The sequence below is a fragment of the Chrysemys picta genome, chromosome 4 (genome assembly GCF_011386835.1).
Source record: "Chrysemys picta bellii isolate R12L10 chromosome 4, ASM1138683v2, whole genome shotgun sequence".
NCBI lineage: Eukaryota > Metazoa > Chordata > Testudines > Emydidae > Chrysemys > Chrysemys picta.
Window position 1 is genome coordinate 31193089 of NC_088794.1, and position 19734 is coordinate 31212822.

A 19734-nucleotide genomic window follows, 5' to 3' on the forward strand; every position below is an offset into this window, starting at 1 on the left:
AGGAGGGTCTCTGCCGATTGAAGTCACTAAAACACAGGATTGGGGACTTCAACAGCAGAGTCCAGGGAAGGGGTAGGGACGGTTTTATGGCCTGCAGCATGCAGGGGGTCAGACCAGATGATCATAATGGTCCCTTCTGACCTTAAAGTCTATGAGTTTATGAGAATTCCCTGGTGAATACAGATCCAAACCCCTTGGATCTTAAAACAAGGAGAAATTAACCATCCCCCCTCCTTTCTTCCACCAACTCCTAGTGGATCAAGATCCAACCCCCTTGGATCTAAAAACAAGGAAAAATCAATCAGGTTCTTAAAAAGAAGGCTTTTAATTAAAGAAAAAGGTAAAAATCATCTCTGTAAAATCAGGATGGAAAATAACTTTACAGGGTAATCAAACTTAAAGAGCCCAGAGGACCCCCCCCCTCTTGCCTTAGGTTCAAAGTTACAGCAAACCGAGGTAAACACCTTAGTAAAAGGTACATTTACAAGTTGAGAAAACAAAGATAAAACTAACACACCCTGCCTGGCTGTTTACTTACAAGTTTGAAATATGAGATTTACTTACAAGTTTGAAATACAAGTTTGAAATATCAGAAAGATTTGGAGAGCCTGGATTGATGTCTGGTCCCTCTCAGTCCCAAGAGTGAACAACCACCAAAACAAAGAGCACAAACAAAAGTGCCCCCCCACCAAGATTTGAAAGTATCTTGTCCCCTTATTGGTCCTTTGGGTCAGGTGTCAGCCAGGTTACCTGAGCTTCTTAACCCTTTATAGGTAAAAGGATTTTGGAGTCTCTGGCCAGGAGGGCTTTTATAGTATTGTACACAGGAGGGCTGTTACCCTTCCCTTTATAGTTATGACAGCATTGATACACATATGCAGTGTTGATCATGTCTGAGTTTCAAAGTTTAAATAACTCCAGCATTTTAAAACTATAATGAAACCAGTGTTAAAAGCCACTTTTTTTTAATGCATCATCCCAAAGGTTTTCTGAACTGAGACCACTTCTACTATTTCTCTGCAATCAGAGACCTCCTAGAACTAGTCCCAGATATGAGACTGACATCTGTTTCAATGCTTTGGACCTCAGTGCCCATAAGACACACCTAGTATATGTGAACATTTGGTGTGCATGCAGCTGATACTTTAGTTCTGTGTATGGCTGTATGTTTTCACATGGAAACACCAGACATCATTTACATATGGTCAGCTTATTGTGAGTGACAGACAGATCTATGTTTTGGCTAAAAGTGATCTCACACGTTAAAGAAAATCCTTTTTATCAACTATTGGTATTTCATGTGTTTGTATAAAAATGAAAGTATCTCAGTATTTGTGTTTTATACAATAAAATATTTATTGGTATCCAGGAAGTATGATTTGATATTTCATATTTTGATATTCCTGTTTTTTAGTCAAGTAAAATTCTCAGCCACCCTTATTGAAAGACCCTTAAAAGACTACATTTGATTGGTCACTGAATTCTGGTTTCACTGCGTCTTTTTGTTTAAAAAGAGGGGGTGATGGTGGGGGATACTCTGCATTTAAAGGTTGAGGATGCGCAGCATTTCACAGGAGGTGTTTAGTATCTTTCAGGATAAGCCCAAAAGGAATGGATGAAAGGCACAACTTTACACAAAGCCCGAAACGCCTGCAAAATCTAATATTTGTAGTGTTTGTTAAGCTGCCATTTAGTTGGAGAAGGTTTTAGAGAACATGTAAACCCACCAAAAATCCTTTCCCATATTCTGTGCAAAATGAACACTGTTCAAGCCATTAAAAAAGCCCAAGACCCTAAGACAATGATATGCATATAAAATATCATTCCTCTGTGAATTAATGTAGAAAAAGTCCCATCCTTTCAATATAACAGTGCTAGAGGGGATGCTACTTTTAAGGACCAGGCTGAAGATTAGAGAATTTAACAGCTGGATTGTCTGAATTGTTTTCCCAGAAAGATTGAAACAGTTCAGGGCAGGAGGGCATGAAATTAAATGAAAAAGGGTCAGGCATTTAAGGAGTCTAGCTGTACACAGAAAGTAGTTAGTATATGGATTATGCTACATAGGACAACAATAAGTGCAGTTCAGATCAGTGGTTCTCCAAATTTTTCTGGAGACCATATTGTAAGAAAGAGATTCTTTCTCTTGGTTCAGTTCCACGCCCAATTTCCCTCTGCTTGGGTCTGAAGTGTCTCAGTTTCTCCAGACTGCTGATGATCTGTGGCCCGTAATTGGAGGACTCCTAATTCAAATAAATAAAATGGAGGTGAAAATAACTTCATCTGCATATTCCAGGAAGGAGTGCGGCCTGGAGGAGTACCTGATAGGTGTGCTTCCTGGTGGCTATCCTATAACTCTTCACTGAAAATTAGGCAGGGAAGAAGTCCTCAGCTATGGAGCTCACAGCCTGTGGCAGCCCCCTAGAGCTAGAATTCATTGGCTATCAGCATTGTGCATCTGTTTGTGTGACTGTGTAGACCAGGGGTAGGCAACCTATGGCACATGTGCCGAAGGCGGCACGCAAGCTGATTTTCAGTGGCACTCATACTGCCCGGGTCCTGGCCACCAGTCTCGGGGGGCTCTGCATTTTAATTTAATTTTAAATGAAGCTGCTTAAACATTTTAAAAACCTTATTTACTTTACATACAACAATAGTTTAGTTATATATTATAGACTTATAGAAAGAGACCTTCTAAAAACGTTAAAATGTATTACTGGCACGCGAGACCTTAAATTAGAGTGAATAAATGAAGACCCGACACACCACTTCAGAAAGGTTGCTGATCCCTGGTGTAGACCATTGCTGAGGGGTTTGTTGTGGCTGGTTGGGACAGCACTTGTGTGTGCATGTATTGGAGGGGAATATTTAACAATTTAACATGCTTCACTTAATCTCAAAAAAGATTTACTGGAATTGGAAAAGGTTCAGAAAAGGGAAACAAAAATGATTAGGGGTATGGAACGGCTGCTGTATGAAGAGAGATGAATAAGACTGGGACTTTTCAGCTTGGAAAAGAGACGACTAAGGGGGAATATGATAGAGGTCTATAAAATCCTGACTGGTGTGGAGAAAGTAAATAATTAAGTGTTATTTACCCCTTCTTATAACACAAGAACTAGGGGTCACCAAATGAAATTAATAGGCAGCAGGTTCAAAACAAGAAAAAGGAATGCACCGTCAACCTGTGGAACTCCTTGCCAGAGGATGTTGTGCAGGCTAAGACTATAACAGGGTTCAAAAAGGAACTTGATAAGATCATGGAGGATAGGTCTATCAATGGCTATTGGCCAGGATGGACAGGAATGATGTCCCTAGCCTCTCTTTGCCAGAAGCTGGGAATAAGCGACAGGGGATGGATCACTTGATGATTACCTGTTCTGTTCATTCCCTCTGGGGCACCTGGCATTGGCCACTGTCAGAAGACAGGATACTGGGCTAGATGGACCTTTGGTCTGACCCAGTATGGCCATTCTTATGTTCTTAATTGCTGTCATACAGACCAGAGCATTGAATGCAAAAAAAAATAATAATAATACAGTTCTAGAAGCAGTGTGGCATTTTCCCACACGTCACGTTAGTTAATTGATATTATCATAGGTAGTTTGCCTTCCACTTGATACTAGAAGGCCTGTTTTAACCTTCCTAGAAGAACATGCATTTTCTTTCCAGTATGATTCTTTGCCTCTTTTGCACAAATAAATGTCTGGTAAGGTGGCAAAAGAGCAAACACTAGCTAGAATGTGGAGGTCAGACCCAGATTCTCAGCTGGTGTAAATTGTCAGTTCCAGTCTGTATCAAGACTTGAGGTCACCCTTTGCCCAGGAAAAGTCATTCTGCTTAAAACTGACTCCAAAGTAGAAACAAAATCTCTAAGTAGCAATTATTGTTGCTGTTCCACTGAGGTTGCCTTTAGCTTGGGCAAAATTTTGGCATCAAATTCTAGGCAGGAAATTGTACGTATTAAATTCTGCTGCAAGTATGACTCTGTTCACTTGTGTCTAAGCATGACTAGAAGTATTAAAGATTCTGTGCCTGGTACTTTGCATGCTACATAGACAGATTGAGTCTCTTCATTTAATAAAGCCAGAGCTAAACCAAGCCTCTTGCTATAAGGGGTGAGATATTTCCATCTATTATTCTCCAACTCCCAAGAGTTTCTTAATTTGATTCCATGTCATGGTGACTTAAGGATTTCTAAGGTTGTGGTTTCACAGGAACATAAATGCCTTGATGCCAGGTCATAAAGATGATCTGAAATTAAGCCTTTAATCTGTTTAAGCGTTGGGGATCTACTCTCAGATAAACCTACTTTTCTTTACAGTGGTATATCAGAGTTTTTTTTAAACTTCCCCTGAGGTTTAACTCTGGGTCAGTACTGAATCTAATCTGGTTTCTCGCCTTCCTTGTATGGGCCCACGGGAGGTTGGGGATAGGGTGGGGCGGGGAAGAGAACATCTGTTGTACTCAGAAACTGATGGGGGGGAAAAAACTGAAAGTCCCCCAAGACACACCCAGTGCGAACTTCATTGGGACAGGTTACTTCTTCTATGCCAGCAAATACGAGACAGCCGAGCAGATGGCTGTAACACTGCCTCTCGGAGAAACCAAGTTACAGACCTGGCCTAATATTTAAAAAAAATCCAGCTTTGCCAGTCTGTCCTTGCCAAATGTGTCTACCCGGTTAGTGTGAAGATTATAATAAATCCATAGGGTTTTGCATGCATGTTCTTCGACTTGACTAGATTGGCCTTTAGTTCTACTAGGGTAGCTGGACCGCAGTGGAGCCTTTACCCCCACTTTTGGTTTTGTATTTTGGGGGACAGGATTGCACGGGATTGTCGGTTCTAAAAGGTTTGAAACATTTATTTTGTCTGTTTTTTTCCCCCCTGTTCTCATTTATGGGCTATTCCATTCCTCCAGAGTCCATCTGGTCTCCCTGGGTACATCTACACTGCAATAAAAAACCTGTGACACAGCCTCGGCTGGCCCGGGTCAGTTGACTCAGGTTTGTGGGGCTCAGCTGTGGGGCTAAAAAGTGCAGTGCATACGTTCAGGCTGGAGCCCAGTCTCTGAGACAGACCCTCTGCATGGGGTATCAGAGCCCAGGCTCCAGCCCGAGGCCAAATGTCTACACTGTAGTCCCAGCCCAAGTCAGTTCTGAGACTCAGTTCTGCAGTTTTTTATTGCAGTGTAGATGTGAGTTTTTAGTGGTCTGAGGGAAATTTGACTCAAGTTAGTGGTCATAAAATGCCTTTAGCCATATACCATTGTTACCCGCACTGCTTCTTCTGGTAAGTGTCATGTCATGCAAGACTAACTCCTGGTCTACACTTACAATTTAGACTGATCTAGCTACATGTGCATAGGAGTGTTCACACCCCTGAGTGCTATAGTTAAGCCAACCTAACCTCCAGTGTAGACATGGCTAGGTTCTTTCATTAACCTACCGCCGCTCGGGAAGGTCAGTTATCTAAATCGATGGAAAAACCCCTTCCATCAGTATGGGAAGTATCTACACAATGTTGTGCACCCCTAGTGTAGACACCCCGTTAACGGATGAGCTCCTGTTTGGGTGGAGGGGAGAAGTGGGATTGCTTTAACATTACCGTTACTTGACAGTTACATGAGCAATTAACCAGGATGTCTGATCAAAGCAAAGCATCTTGGTACAGGCTCTTTTGTTTACCTCGAGTGGACCCCCCCAGTGTCACCTTCTTTTAAGGAATGGTAATGGCTCATTCAGATGCCCCCCGTCCCGTAGTGGAGCAGATTGAGCTCAAGTAATGGTATCTTTATTATTTATATTACCACCACGCCGAGGCACACTTATCATTTGATATAAACAGCTCATTGTGCTGCCACACCTCACAACCATAATGCATATACCAAGTAATGGTTCCAATGTCTCTTTCATTGCAGCAATATCAAAACCAATTATTTCAACAAACAGAAGATGTCGATGGTAAAACAGAAATCATCATCAAGGTAAGAACAAGGCTGCTGTTGCAGCCTTTAAATCCCAGCTGTAAATGTCACATACTTTAAGAGTGTTCTGTAGGCGTGTACTTGCTTCTTTGTCCTTTCTCAGTTAAAGATACAGGGCTTGTCCTCACAAACACTTACTGCGTGCTTTGTGGTGCAACAAAGCACACTAGGGAACTTGTAGTGTGCGTCAGCTGGGTCCACACGGACGCATGGTGTGTGACACAATGGAGCGCAGTGAGTGTTTGCGTAGCTATGCCTATCAGGTTTATTTAATCTCTCTCTGAAGTATCTGGTTTTGTCCTCTAGCAGACATAAGGATATCGGGCTAGATGGGCCAGCAATAGGAACTGGCAAATCTGGTGTTCCTTTCACATGGCTTTTCATGTTCACAAGCCTCATTTCACCACTGTCCTCTGGCCAGACAGGCTGAACTGAGTCCCTTTCGAGCTGTGTTAGCATAGCAGGTACTGCTGGTGAAGAATAGGAAGCTGACCTCTCACTCTGTGAGTTGACCATCACTTTTACATCTCTCTACATTCCTGGCAGCTTTGGGAGTAGGGCTTTGAGTTGGGATTCAAACCTAGATCTCCTCATTAAGAGGACACACTATCGTCTCTGGACGACTCGACAGGCCTCTCATAATATTTATGCTCTCCATGTATTAGTGTATTTTTCAGTATCTCCTAGTACTGTGTGAGGTAGTGACTAACTTTGCTAAGGATCAGTGGGGATGAGTTCACATGAGGTGTGGGAGCTTTAACTCTCTCCTTGGTTTTTATGCATTTATGTCTGAACATTAGCACTCTCAGAATATAGTTTTATTGCACTGGCTTTATTTCTAGGTATGCAGATAAGATGCAAGCAGACAGTGTGAATGAGCTGAGTGTTAATAGGGGCCTGGATGTTAAATCAGTTGTGCCTGAAAGAGAGAGGAAGTAGCTAAACTAAATATGGCTTGTGTTAATGTTGCCACAGTGTGACAATATATTCACAGCCAAGAACTACTTCCTGTGATGGCATTACACCACTGCTCCGACTTGCTAATGACACATCAGTAATTTGATGAGTTAGAAACTGAATGAGCTGTAAAAAATGTACCCTGACTGCCTGGGTTAAATGATCCTCCCACGTAAATATACAACTCTTTTCATTTTTAATTGGAGTTTTATTGAGATAAGGATAAAGTAATGGACATCAAAATATTTATGAAGCTCGGTGTTGCAGTTACGTAATCCATTCGTCCTTTCTGTATGAAAAGAGATGGTGCAGTTACCCCCAGGTTCTGGGTCTATGCTTCTAAAATAGCCTTTTTCCCTCTGTCTCTCTTTCCTGTTAGGAAATTGCTGTTTTGATCATATTAGCAATTATGTTCTTTTCAGTCAGTAAAGCAAGGAAGGCAGAAAGTCAGTCCTCATTTTGTCTTCATGTGCCTAGACGTTGCTTCACATAACGTTCCGTGTATGTGGGACCCCTCCTCCTCTTGTGAAAATCAGGGAAAATTAAATGTGGCATGTGAGCCAGTTATTTGTACTTCCATGCACACCTTTCTATCACAGTCAGAGCCAGCAATAAACTGGTGTAAAGGAGCTAAGCACACTGGTAAAATAAAAGTTTTTGTTACGTATCTGTAATGAAAATTGGGGAGCCCAGCGGGGGGTCAGAGTATATCTGTGTGTGAAGGCTCCACGAGAGCAATGCATACTTAAAACTTACCTGGAGCTAATTTAGATGAAGTTCCCTTTTCCAAGCCCTGGTCCATTCTTGTTAAACCCTGAGTTTATCTGAAGGCGGCTGAAGGGTTAAACTTCTGCCTAGAGAGAGACATGTAAAGAGCTTGTTAGTGGATTCTGAGAGGAATCCACTTTAATGAAGAGTTGTAAATACTATTTACCTCCATTGGCTGACTGTGTGTTCAGATACATCAGGTCAGCTTAAGTAAAACACGGTGGGGGGAACCTGTGTGATGTATTGCGAGGTTTCCCCAATGTCCCAGGGTCTGATTCATAGCTTTGGGTCGCTGTTTGCTCTTCAGAAAGGCAGAAGGATGGAGTACTAGGAAATCGCTATGCTGGCTCAAAATTGTTTTGCTTTCTGAAGTGACTTAGGCTAAGATGGAAGGGAGAGTGGATTTCCAAAACTATTCCCTGAGCCATTGTGCTGCCTTTTCCTTTGCACTGCTATGAGCTTCAGCCTGTGTAACCAGACTATTGTTTGAGTTGAAAGCATCTAGCTTTTTGTCATCCCTGACCTGGCCACTTTGTCCATTTTTGCAGCAGTCCTGTGTAAACTGTGGTCGGGAGGCAATGAATGAGTGCACCGGATGCCATAAAGTCAATTACTGCTCAACTTTCTGCCAGCGGAAGGTAATGGATTCTTTATAAGTCACACATACCACCATTGTCTAAAGGCAGTCAGCATAGCTGGCGAAACAGGTGCAAGCATATACTGAATACCCCCAAATAAGCAGGGTAAAGAGAACTGGCCAGCATATTAGTATGTGTGAGCTTATCTTGTAATGCGAGTGTACAGATTGCAGACCTGACAGATCACTGGCTGCTGTTCACACTGTAACCTCAGCAAGCATTCAGCATTACACCCATGACTGAGAACATACAGGCTGCCTGTAAGAGTGTGGTCATTCTTGTTGGGGAGTTTTTCCCGCATTTTTTAGCTGGTTCGTGTTTTTTCTGTTTACCATCCCCCAGGTCTGTCGCCTCTTGTAAGTTTGTCAATCATATTTTTTTAAAAGGCAAATTTACAACTGGGACATATGTGTCCCTATAGGCAGCCTGCCTGCATGTTCCAGTGCTGAGCTGTGGTGGTTGTGACGTCACCAGCAGAGAGCATGCTGGGGCAGTGTACCAAGCAGACCCTGCCAATCAGAGAGAAGCTGCAGTGGAGGTGAGGAAAATGAGACCATTTTCAGCTGTTTATGTGCATCACTTATCTGTATTGCAGAAACTAAACCGTCATTTAAAAAGAGATTAAGGGTAGTTAAGTGTGACATCCCTCATCATGCAATCCCTAAAAAATAAGGCAATAAATTAACTGTCCCCTAATGCGCACACGACACATTTCCACTGACTGCGACAGATTCCGCATTGTCATTAGGAACCTCCTCCAAGCACCAAATGATAAAGGAAACACACCTACACAACACGTTAATTTCCCTCGCACCCTCATGCGTGCCCCATGCACACTTAACCTGTGCCCATGTGTCAATTACATGTTTATTGATGCTGCTACCACCCCTCTGTTTGTAATATTTGGAGAGGGTTTTCTAAGATTGGCAACTCACCTTCTTCAAGGTGAACTCCCAAGCTAAAATGAAAATCCAGGTAAGGCCTGAAACGGATCCTGACCCCCTCACCAAGTGCACTATCAGGAGCATGAGGCTGTGACAGCTTGCATTTCTCTATTAAATAAACCTTTTGTTTATTTTTACCCCAAACAGGTCTCTGTTGTTCAAACTGTGGGGAGTGTCCCCACAATGACTGGCTAACGGGGGCAGGTTTCACTCCATCAGGGGTGACGAACCGAAGGGGAGAAGTTTGAGTGTCTAGGAGTTAACAACATAGGGTAGTTGGATTTGGGGAGATTCTGGATCAGAAGGGCTGCAAGGCATAGCTAGGGATGTCAGGATCAGACCTGTATGCTTGAGGCCGGCTGCTGGTGTCAGGGCTCTGAGTCATAGCAGCAACACACTGAGGCACTCAAGGTGGCAGGGCAGGTGGTGATAGAACCCCTCACTGGTCTGAGTGATCCCCAAAATGTCACAGAGGCACAGAAATAAAATGTAATGTATACCCTCCCCTGGCTCTTCCTGCTTTGTTAACAACTTGCCAGAATACATTGGTCTGTGGTGTTACTGATACCATAGGTAGCATGAGATCTCTGCCATTGGTGATAATACAAATACATGGATTGTGGCATGGTTTAAGCAAACCAAGAAATAACTCAGGATTTCCCAGGAGGGAAAAACAAATATGAAAAGGTGAGGTGGTATGGTATGACTTTTAAACCAACTTTGTATAATTTAAGCACTATACCCAGATGTACAGACACTCTTGTCTTAACCTGTGTATTATACAATTTTAACATTAGTTTTAATAAACATTTTAAATCTTCTGTGCTGTGTGTTCCTCACATTCTGTTTACTGGCACATTCTGTACCTATTTCTTGCCAGAACTTAAAGGTGAACCAAAAATTTAGTTTAGCCAAAGTTACATTCTTGGAGCATGTCCTAATTCAGTCCAGTTGGTTGAAGTCAAATGCAGTGAGAATAAACAATCATTTTTTTTAATTCTAAACAACTTAATGCTCTTCTTGTATCCTGTTTGCCTGGTTTTGATTTGAATAGTAATTACTGCTGCATTTTCCACTTAGAATGCAATTGTTAAAATAGTCAAAACATGAATGAATGTTTGCTGCAATATCCTGCTAAAATCTAGATGTCATTTTCCTGAGAGTCTCAGGGCAGCAGTCCCACCAGATTACCTCAATGTAACACAAACAACGTAACGCAAGCTGTTCAGTGTAAAATGTAGGCAATATTGAACAGTCACAATTTCACTTTCTTACTAGACAGTGCAGGTGCCTGCTCCAAACAAACAAAACACCTCGCATGCTGCTGATGCTGAAAAAATAATACAGTAGAGTAGTTTAATCCAGCTATTTGTAGCTGCAAGCCCAAACTCTGTCTTCTCTTGCTGGTAAATATTAGACTAGTTCATTTATGATCTGCCTCTTTCCCCTCCTGGTCTGTGATCCCATCACATCTCATGAGCTAAGCAGGGTTGGATTTGATCAATATTTGAATAGGAGACCAATAGGTAAGAAAGGATATTACCAGAAAGGGGTATTGGCCAAGGCCAACTTTCCCCTGTTCGTAGTGAAACAGTGCCCCAGCACAATACTAGAAGTGTGTTGTGTAGTTTTTCAGATGAGGGTTACAACCAAGGTCCTCACCATTTTGTGATAATTAAAACTCCTGACATGTTTTTCACAATGGTGGGGTAGCTGACTTATTTCCTGACTAAATTCCAGTTGGGGGAATTGACCTTCTGCCTATTTAAATTCCCTTTGTGATTTTGGTCGGATACTATATTCCTTGTGTCTTCTCCTAAATTGGTATTGTTTTCTGTGCACTGTTAAGCAGCTGCTGCATTTCACCCATGGCAGGGGAAGCAGTTCCTTAATACGGTTTATAAAGCCTGATAAATATTTAGAGATTCTTTGAGGAAACAGACATTCTATTAAAATAAGTTATCCCAAGTCCATATCTGGTGCTATTGCTGTTGGCTTTCACAAGATCATACAGGGTACATCTACATAGCAGAAAAGACCCACAGCGGCGAATCTCAGACCCTGCGTCAGCTGACTTACGCTTGCGTAGCAGGGCCAAACAGAGCAATGTAGAGGTTCTGGCTGGAGCCCAGGTTCTGAAGCCCAAGTTAGTTGACCTGGACTCTAGGAGTAACTGCCACAGGTTTGGGGTTTTTTTTGCTGTTTAGCTATACCCACAGTCTCCTGACGCTCTCTTTTTTCACATTCTCTCTGCGTGCTTCTTTGCAGGATTGGAAGGATCACCAGCACATGTGCGGTCAGTCAGCCACAGTCACAGTGCAAGCGGATGAGGTGCACGTCACAGACAGTGTCATGGAGAAAGTCGCAGTCTGAAAAATCTACTTCTCTAAGGTCCCAGAAAAGAACAGGGGAAGGTGCTTGGCTGGATCAGCAAACTGGATGGGAGCTCATATTGTTGGGTGTCTGGAAACTGAACTCTTCGGTGAGCTCATCTCATGAAGATGCTTGAGCACTGTGACATCATTTGCATTTTGGAGGCCTACACAAAATCTTAGCAAAGGAGACACTAAAGATACGTGATCTGGGAAAAATAACTAGAGTTGCTGTTCAGATGACCACCCTCACTTTAAGGAATTTTGGACTGTAAAGTTCAGCTTGCAAGACTTTGAAACCCCTCCGTTGCAGATTACAATGTTAGAGCCATTTCTCTTGAGGGTCATCTACAGTGGTTGGAGTGAAAGTTACGATGTGCCAGTGTTCCATTTCACCCCATGCTACCCTACCTCTCATTTGAAAAAACAGATCTTCCTTCATTTGTTTAATTTAATTGTCTTTAAAAACGTACATCATAAACTATATTCTGTCATTAGAAGCCCTTTTTCTGACTCATTTTTTCCTTCAGGGCAAAGTTTTACATATTGGAAATTCTGCATGTGTAAACAGAAGATGTCATATTGTTAAACAAAATACAGTGAAATCATGAAAGTGCATATCTGTAACATTCCTTTTACAACCAAGTGTATTTTCCAGAGCACCGTTAGACAGCGTGGACCTATTTTGCTCAGCCCAGTAAGGTGAAGCTTCATGACACTGGTGTTTCTCAGCTGCCTTTTTGTGGCAGCTGTCTTGCCAAAATCAGATCTACCTAAGCCAAAGTAAGAAAATGGTTTCTTTCCTGGCATTAGTTTACTGACATCGGGACTTCACTGCAGCTATTAAAACAAAATGCTGAATGGCTAAGTGAGTGAGATAAGTCTCTACAAAAGTGGCTAATTCAACTAAATCCCTTTTAGTGACTTAGACTAGCCTGGCTAAGTGTCCTAGACTCCCTTTTAAGAGTAATACACTAGGCTAAGGCTTGCCACCACCCGTGAAAAATCTTCCTCAGTGCTTTCTTTGATCCAGATCTGGAACCTTCTACTGATGTGCCTTAGCCATTGTTTCCGTTCATTGAACATGAATTAGTGTCACTCACCATAGGGCTGATGTCCTGGCTTAAAATTTAAGCACAGTCCCAGTCAGTCGAGTGACACATGGGCAGAAGTGAGGGGACTGTTCGGTGAAATTCCATGACCTGTTATGCAGGAGGTCAGACTAGATTATCATAATGGTCCTTTCTGGCCTTAGAATCTCTGAACCCTAAAGTTATTATAATAGTAAACCAGTATTTATTTTAACAAGGTGGAAACTGGTTTGTAATATCTCATGTTGGGCTCCAGTACTGCTGGTATCACATATGGTTCCTCTTCAGTAAGATTGCTTCTGCCAATAACAGAAGAAGAAGAACTGGATGGTTTGGAAGATAGTTGTGATGGAACATGAAGCCCTTTCCCGTAGGAGGATAATTGAAATCCAACACAGGTTAGTGGTAATGATGATCAGTCGCTATCTGATAGCTGTCTAGCGGTCTGTGTGAAGAGAGTCATTGACCTCCATCCAGAACGTAATGGGGAAAAGGAAATATTCTGTGACTTCTCATAGGTAATTGGAGCATATTCAGGGTGGCTTGGCTTGTTCCTTTTCATGACCTAAACTATGCTTGGTTCCCATTCTTCTTGGATTGGTTCCCCATCTGCTTAATAAATACAAAACTTTCTTAAGCTACTTCTGAGTTCACCAGAAGCAAAGTTGTGACTTCAAGTTAGTAAAGCTCTTGATCAAGACATTGTTTATTCTGCCAAAATAAGATAAAGTGCAACTGTGCCTTTCCACAGCATCTCACACCAGAACACAGAAGAGAGGCCTTAGGTAACAGGAAGATTAGTTTGACAATAACACCTTTGAGTGTTAGTATTGAAGACTATACATGCACTTTGCTTTTAGACTTGAAATAACTGTTTTCATGGCTCCCCCCTCTCCCACCCCGGTCAGGTTCATTATATTGTAAGGGACTTTATCCACCACTACAGAGAGAGAGAAATAGTTTCATACTGCTACTGTTGGAGGAATAGACCCATCTGTTGTGATTTACAGAGGAATATAACTGTAAGGAACTGCAAAATAACCTTTCAACAAGGCATACCAAGGCACTTATAAAAGCTACATTGTGCCGTCAATTAATAAGAATGTAGGATTTTCCATATTAGAATAGCCCACAAGTCCCATATCTTATCAGTGGCCAATATCTGATTCATCAGAGGAAGACAAAATCCCATCATTTACGTGCTCGAATATGTATGTTTCTGCCAAAATGTAAACTGGAGGTGCAGATAATTTGTAAGTGAAGATCTGGTGGCACTGCCTTGTAAGAGTCCTGCTGTTCCCCAGACATTCCACCCAGAAAATTACCAGCTGGTTTGGTTTTTTGGTTTGTTGTTTTTTGGCAGGAATTAAAACTTAACTGCAAATGTCTGATCAAAACATTTTGATCAGTTCTAAAGGTAATCAAAATACCCAACAAGTTTCAACAAAAGATTTTTTTGTCAATTTCTTCCCACAAAAACTCAAATTTTCTCCAAAAATATTTGTCAAAAACTGACCATCTGGATCAGCTCTAATAATTTATATTCTTTCCCTAAATTCCTTCTGCAGCTTAATTTGGAAGTGGTGTTTTTCTGCACTTCCTATCCTAAGCTATTGCTACATGAAGTTAAACGAAAGGGAGGCTGCAGGTTTTCAGGAGGGGCAGAAATGTCTGGTTTATACAGTCTAGTCTTCTAAAGTACTTTGGCGTACTTTGTGTGTGTCTGTATAAAAGCTGTTATTGGGCCGCATCTTCAGTTCCTACTCAATCCTTAGTGTAATAGGAGTGTTTTATGAATAAGGACTGTAGCAATAGTGAAGCACTAACAGTTCCCATTTCAAGGCAGGTAAAATTATAATAAATATTGAGCAAAGAACAGTCTGTATTACTAAATCATAAGGGTAGCTTACATGAGTTTCTAGCTGTTGAGTTTCAGTGAATTGGTCAGTGGTGCCTGTATATTATGAAAGGCTAGTGATTTCTTCAGCCTTTTGAGTTGTCTCTCTGGTATCCACTTCCTTCTGACTGGAAAGGCCACCAGGGCCATTAACTGTGTTTGAGAGACTTTGACCTTTATCTGATGGAGATTAAAGATGGCTCATTTTTAATAAGGTTTAAAAGGAGCATTTAGCATATGCGGGAACTACATGTTTTCTGTTCCCATCAGATTTCCCATGATTGGTGTGAGACTCTGGCCTTTATCAGATGGGGACTAAAATTCCAGTTTATTCATGTGAGGTATAAGACTGTCTGTTCAGTTGTAATATGATGGAGGATAAACACAGTATGTCAGTGTAGAACAACTGGAAAAGTGGGCAGAGCATGATGATTTTGTGTGTATGCAATATCTATATTAAGGGGTATAGCTTGAGCTAAGCTGAAGTCCGGAGCATCCCTGTTTGTGAGAGCCTACAAAATGATTTCCAGGCATAAATCTGAGTAGTTGGCACTTCTAGGCTATCTGATTTGTCCCTGCAGTTGAAATGCAGGCACAAATGGTACCCACGGATGTGTCTCAGGGAGGCCCCCCCTTCTGAAAATCCATTTCTAACTGTGAAGAATTCTTTCCAAGGTGGTGAAATAATTGCTTCATAAAGCACGTGAGGTTTTTTGGCTCTTGTGCCCTTACCAACATATTACACAAATATTTTGAGTTTGACTCTTTTTCATTTTAAAATACCCAATGCAGTGTTAGAGTATATTGTGCTTTTATACACCAGGGTTTTCAAAAGTAACTAGATATTTGGAGTGACTCCGTTTTTGGGTCTCCAAATTTAGACACATTAAAGGATTCTGATTTTTCAGCCAATGTGTTGTGTCCACTATCTGAGGATCAGACTCTTTTAAGGCATCTGAAATTGGGCACCCAAAACCATGAGTCACTTTTGAAAGTCTTGGCCATAAAATATAGGAAATGTCCTACACGGGGTTCAAGTTGGATAGTTTAAAAATAGCTTTCTCCACATTTGCTTAGCTATTGTATTGTCTAATTTTTGAGATCTTTAAAAGAGTCAGTTTCTGAAAATTCCTCTCTTCTAGTTTTCTTAATGTTAGATCTGTAGGCATGCAGAGCTCACTCCTTGATAGTGATCAGTTTTTCTTTAAAATGGTTTCTTTTTACACTCGCCTCAAATGAAAACCCTTTAAAATGGTTTCTTTTTACACTCGCGTCAAATGAAAACCCTTATAATTTAAGCATAACAAATGTGCAACAAGATGAAAATAAAAAAGTTCTACTGTTTTGCCCAAACACAGACTATCAGTAAGGCTACATCTTCACTGGGGGGGGATCGATTTAAGATACGCGAATAGCGTAGCTGCATTCGACGTATCCGAGCCGACTTACCCCGCTGTGAGGACGGCGGCAAATCGACCGCCGCGGCTCCCCTGTTGACGGCGCTTACTCCTACCTGCACTGGTGGAGTACAAGCGTCGATTCGGAGATCGATTGTCGTGTCCCGACGAGACGCGATAATTCGATCCCCGAGAGATCGATTTCTACCCGCCGCTTCAGGCGGGCAGTGAAGACGTAGCCTGAGATATTCTAATTTCTTACCATGATGTAAATCTGGAGTAATGCCATTGAATTCCATGAAGATTATATTTTTGCTATACCGTGCTGTAACTGAGCAGACTTTGGTCCCTGTTCATAGTTATGCCATTTTAACTCCGTGACTGATTTATAGCTCATTGCTTGGTTGCTTATCTGTTGAGTATTGCAGTATATTCCAAATGATTTAATAATATCTTGCATTTGTCGAGCCTTCCCTGCAAGAGATTCTAAGCTCTCTGCACATGTGAATTCAACTTAACTTGACCAAGATATTATCCCTATTTTATAGATGGGGAAACTGAGGCACGGACTTTGAGACTTGTCCAAGCTAACCTCGTGTATTAGTGGTAAAGCCATAAATAGAATCCAGTGGTGAAATGGAGGCCCTGCTGAAGTTAATGGCAAAACTCCCATTGACTTCAATGGGGCCAGGATTTCACCCCTGCTGTTTTGACTCACCCCCATTCCCCTGCTCTAACCACTTGACCCCACTCTCTCCTCTGTCTTTATTGTTAAAATATTTTCATATCCCTTCATTCTGGCCCCAGTTTCCTGTTTTCCCCTGCCAGGCTTCCCACAGCCCCGAGTTTCTTATTTGCAAAATCATTTGGATAAAAAGGCCGGAAACACCAGTCAAACGTCTCATCTAAACTCAGCGGGAAATAACACCCGGGAGATACTAAGCGTTTTCTGGAACACTTGTGGCACGGCATGAAGTCCCTCCTGCCGGGATGTTGTGGGGCTGCACACTCGGATTATCTCAACCGCTACAATTAGCTGCACATAAAGGCACCTGCCATGTTGGGGGAAGCTGACGGGCACAATTGTGTCACTCAAATTGCAGAAGGAAAATCTTATCACCACCCCTGGCATGCCGCTAATGACTGCAGCGCCTCTGCCCGGCTTCAGGCAGTGAGGGAATTAATTCTGAGGCTGCTATCAGAGTGCCGGTGCACGACAAAGTGGGCCAAACTCGCCCCTGGAAGAAGTTAATAGAGTTGCACTAGGGATGGATTTGGCCCACTGTGGCTCAGGAAGCAAGTGTTCTTGTGGTACAGTGGCAGTCTGCAGCCAAAGCAGCATAAGAGCCGACATGGCCCTTCAGGCCACAGTCAAAGTACTTTGAGGCCCTGCAGTGCCTGGGGAAGCCTGTGTTGGGATGTGGATACATCTTTCTGTTCCCAGCACAAGGGCTAAGGGGGGAGGGAGCAGTGGGGAAGAATGTCCTGGGATTCTGGCAGCTGCAAGTGGCCGTGAGAGGTGTGGGGGACAAGGGAGGGAGTCCAGACGGACTCTTGGGCACAGTGTTGGAGTTAACAGAAAAATGTGTCGCAGCCCACTCAGAATGGTAGAGCTGGCTCTGCTCAGTGGAGCGTTCAGCTCTCCCAGTGTAAATGCAGCAGCTGCTACAACGGTCTCCAGCTGCTCAATGTGCACTGGGGGGTGCACCATGCTCACTCTCTCTCTTCCCCCCAGCTCCCCAGTGGCCACGCTGGCTGCTCCAGCTGTGTGAAAGGAGGAGAACTGAGGCCAAACTGGTACAGGGAGAGGGCCTGGAGCGCCCTCCTCCCACACCCAATGGCCAAAGGAGAGCTTCTTCCCTCTCCCAATTGGTAGGTGAGAGCACTTCCATTCTTTGTTCACTTCCCAGACTTGCCCCACAGGGGACCCACTCAAAGGACAACCACCGCCAGTGCTATGGCGAGGAAGAGGGAGCCGTCTCAGTGAGGTACAGGGATGGGGGAAGCATGGTGGTGCAGGGATATTAGGCCAGGGATGGGATGGAAGAGTTGCTGGATATGCAGGGAGGGAGGATTTGATGGATAGGGATGGATTTTTGGGGAGGAGAGGGTCTTACCCAGGGAAGGTCATGTGTATCCCTGGCTGAGGGGGCAAACTTTTAGTGTTTAGCCGTAACCTCGCTACGGAAGGTGATGGCCATAGTGTTCAAACTCAGCAAAGACAAAGACCATATTCCCAGACCTACTTTTCCATTAGCACCAGCCATGGGAGGGAAGGGAAGGAGCTGATTTCCACCTACTGCTTTACATTGCAAATCAGAGGTTTTGCAGTCTGCCTCTCTGGATTGTTCAGCGCTTGCGTCATTTTAAGCACTGTTCTGCTCACTTTTAAAAGTGATCTGCAAAAATCAGTAAACGGGCTTGTGCCCTTTTTTTGTGCTGCTTTAGGATGGATAAGCAAGCCTGAAAGAGTTTAATGAAGGAGGAAAAAGTGCTTGCTTTTTACAGTAGAAAATGATCCCCTATGACATAGGGGAAGTCTTCTCCAACTTTCCCCCTCATGGGAATTTCATGCTACCTCCGCGTCAGCTGAAGCAGTGCCAGCATTGGTGAAAGTGCGAGTCTAGACAAGGCTTTCTGCATCATGAATTAAACTCAGGGAGCTCATAAATTCATGACAGCTTGATGGGGTAGCCTTTGAGAGGGGCTGCTGCTTGAGACATAAAACCTTAATGTCCATTTAACTCTAATGCCTAATTAACACTAGTCTGCATTAAGTGTTCAGTGCTCCTAGCCCCTTCCATTAGGGTGTGAATTTGCCCAATGAATCTCCAAGACACTCCAGCAAAGGCAGAGGAGACCAGATGTGACAGTCCTGATATGTATATGGCCTAAAAAGAAACTTTTCGGGGACTAACCGTGTTGGGAGTAAGCCCTAGGGTAATCCGTTATAAAAATGAGAGCATTGGTTTATCGCTGAGCCTGGCCCTCTTTGCAAAGACGACAGCTAATTAGAAAGGAGCTTTAGCTAGCCTGCAAATTGGCTTTCTTCCACTACTTACCACCCCTGTGTGTTTGTCAGGAAGCAGCAGGGTCCCTCTCATCAGAGAGTTTGCTTAGTATTTCAGGAGCTCATTAGAAAGAATGGAAAATCCAGCTGTGAGAGTTCAGGGGGAAATGAACATCTGGATTCTAATGAAACGCGAAGCATTTAACAGCTTCATATGCAACAATCTGATGGCAGTGGTACTGTCTGACTAAAATCCTCAATCTGGGGCAAGGCAATTCCCTCATCTCACAGAAGCAGAGCACTTGTATTTTGTTTGTTCTCCCTTTTATGTCATTTTCAGTGCCCAGATCCTAATGCTCAGCATTTATAATCATCACTCACACATGCACACACACTCTCCACTCCCCGTGCCTCCAGTGAGGTAACAAGGATTCTCCCCCTTTCACAGCTGGGGAAGTCAAGGTATAGAGAGGTAATTGTGGTCCAGTTTTCAGTGGTGTTGAACACCTGAGTCTCCCATCGAGTTCAAAGGAGAACTTGGGCTGCTCGACACCTTTGCCAAATCAGGCCCCCATAAGCGATGTCTCAGTGTAAATCAGTGACAGAACTGACCTGTTCCTGGCTCCTCACCTTGAGCTCTGTTTGCTAGGGCACAGCTCCCTGACACTGCAG

At 42.9% G+C, this 19734-nt stretch overlaps 1 protein-coding gene across 8 annotated transcripts in view; it reads left to right on the forward strand.

The window, feature by feature from the left end:
• The window catches only part of DEAF1 (DEAF1 transcription factor), a 44847-nt gene extending 32680 nt beyond the window's left edge, over window positions 1–12167 (forward strand). For 4 of the 8 annotated variants that reach the window (XM_065591932.1, XM_065591935.1, XM_008174905.4 and 1 more), the window contains 4 exons: window positions 5923–5988; window positions 8262–8351; window positions 8773–8889; window positions 11564–12167. In XM_065591932.1, the coding sequence (XP_065448004.1) occupies window positions 5923–5988; window positions 8262–8351; window positions 8773–8889; window positions 11564–11668 (378 nt within the window). In that variant the 3' untranslated portion in view covers window positions 11669–12167. The remainder of the gene's footprint in view (window positions 1–5922; window positions 5989–8261; window positions 8352–8772; window positions 8890–11563) is intronic. The other 4 variants (XM_065591933.1, XM_008174906.4, XM_065591939.1 and 1 more) reach the window with 2 other exon arrangements.
• Window positions 12168–19734: the final 7567 nt, after the last annotated feature.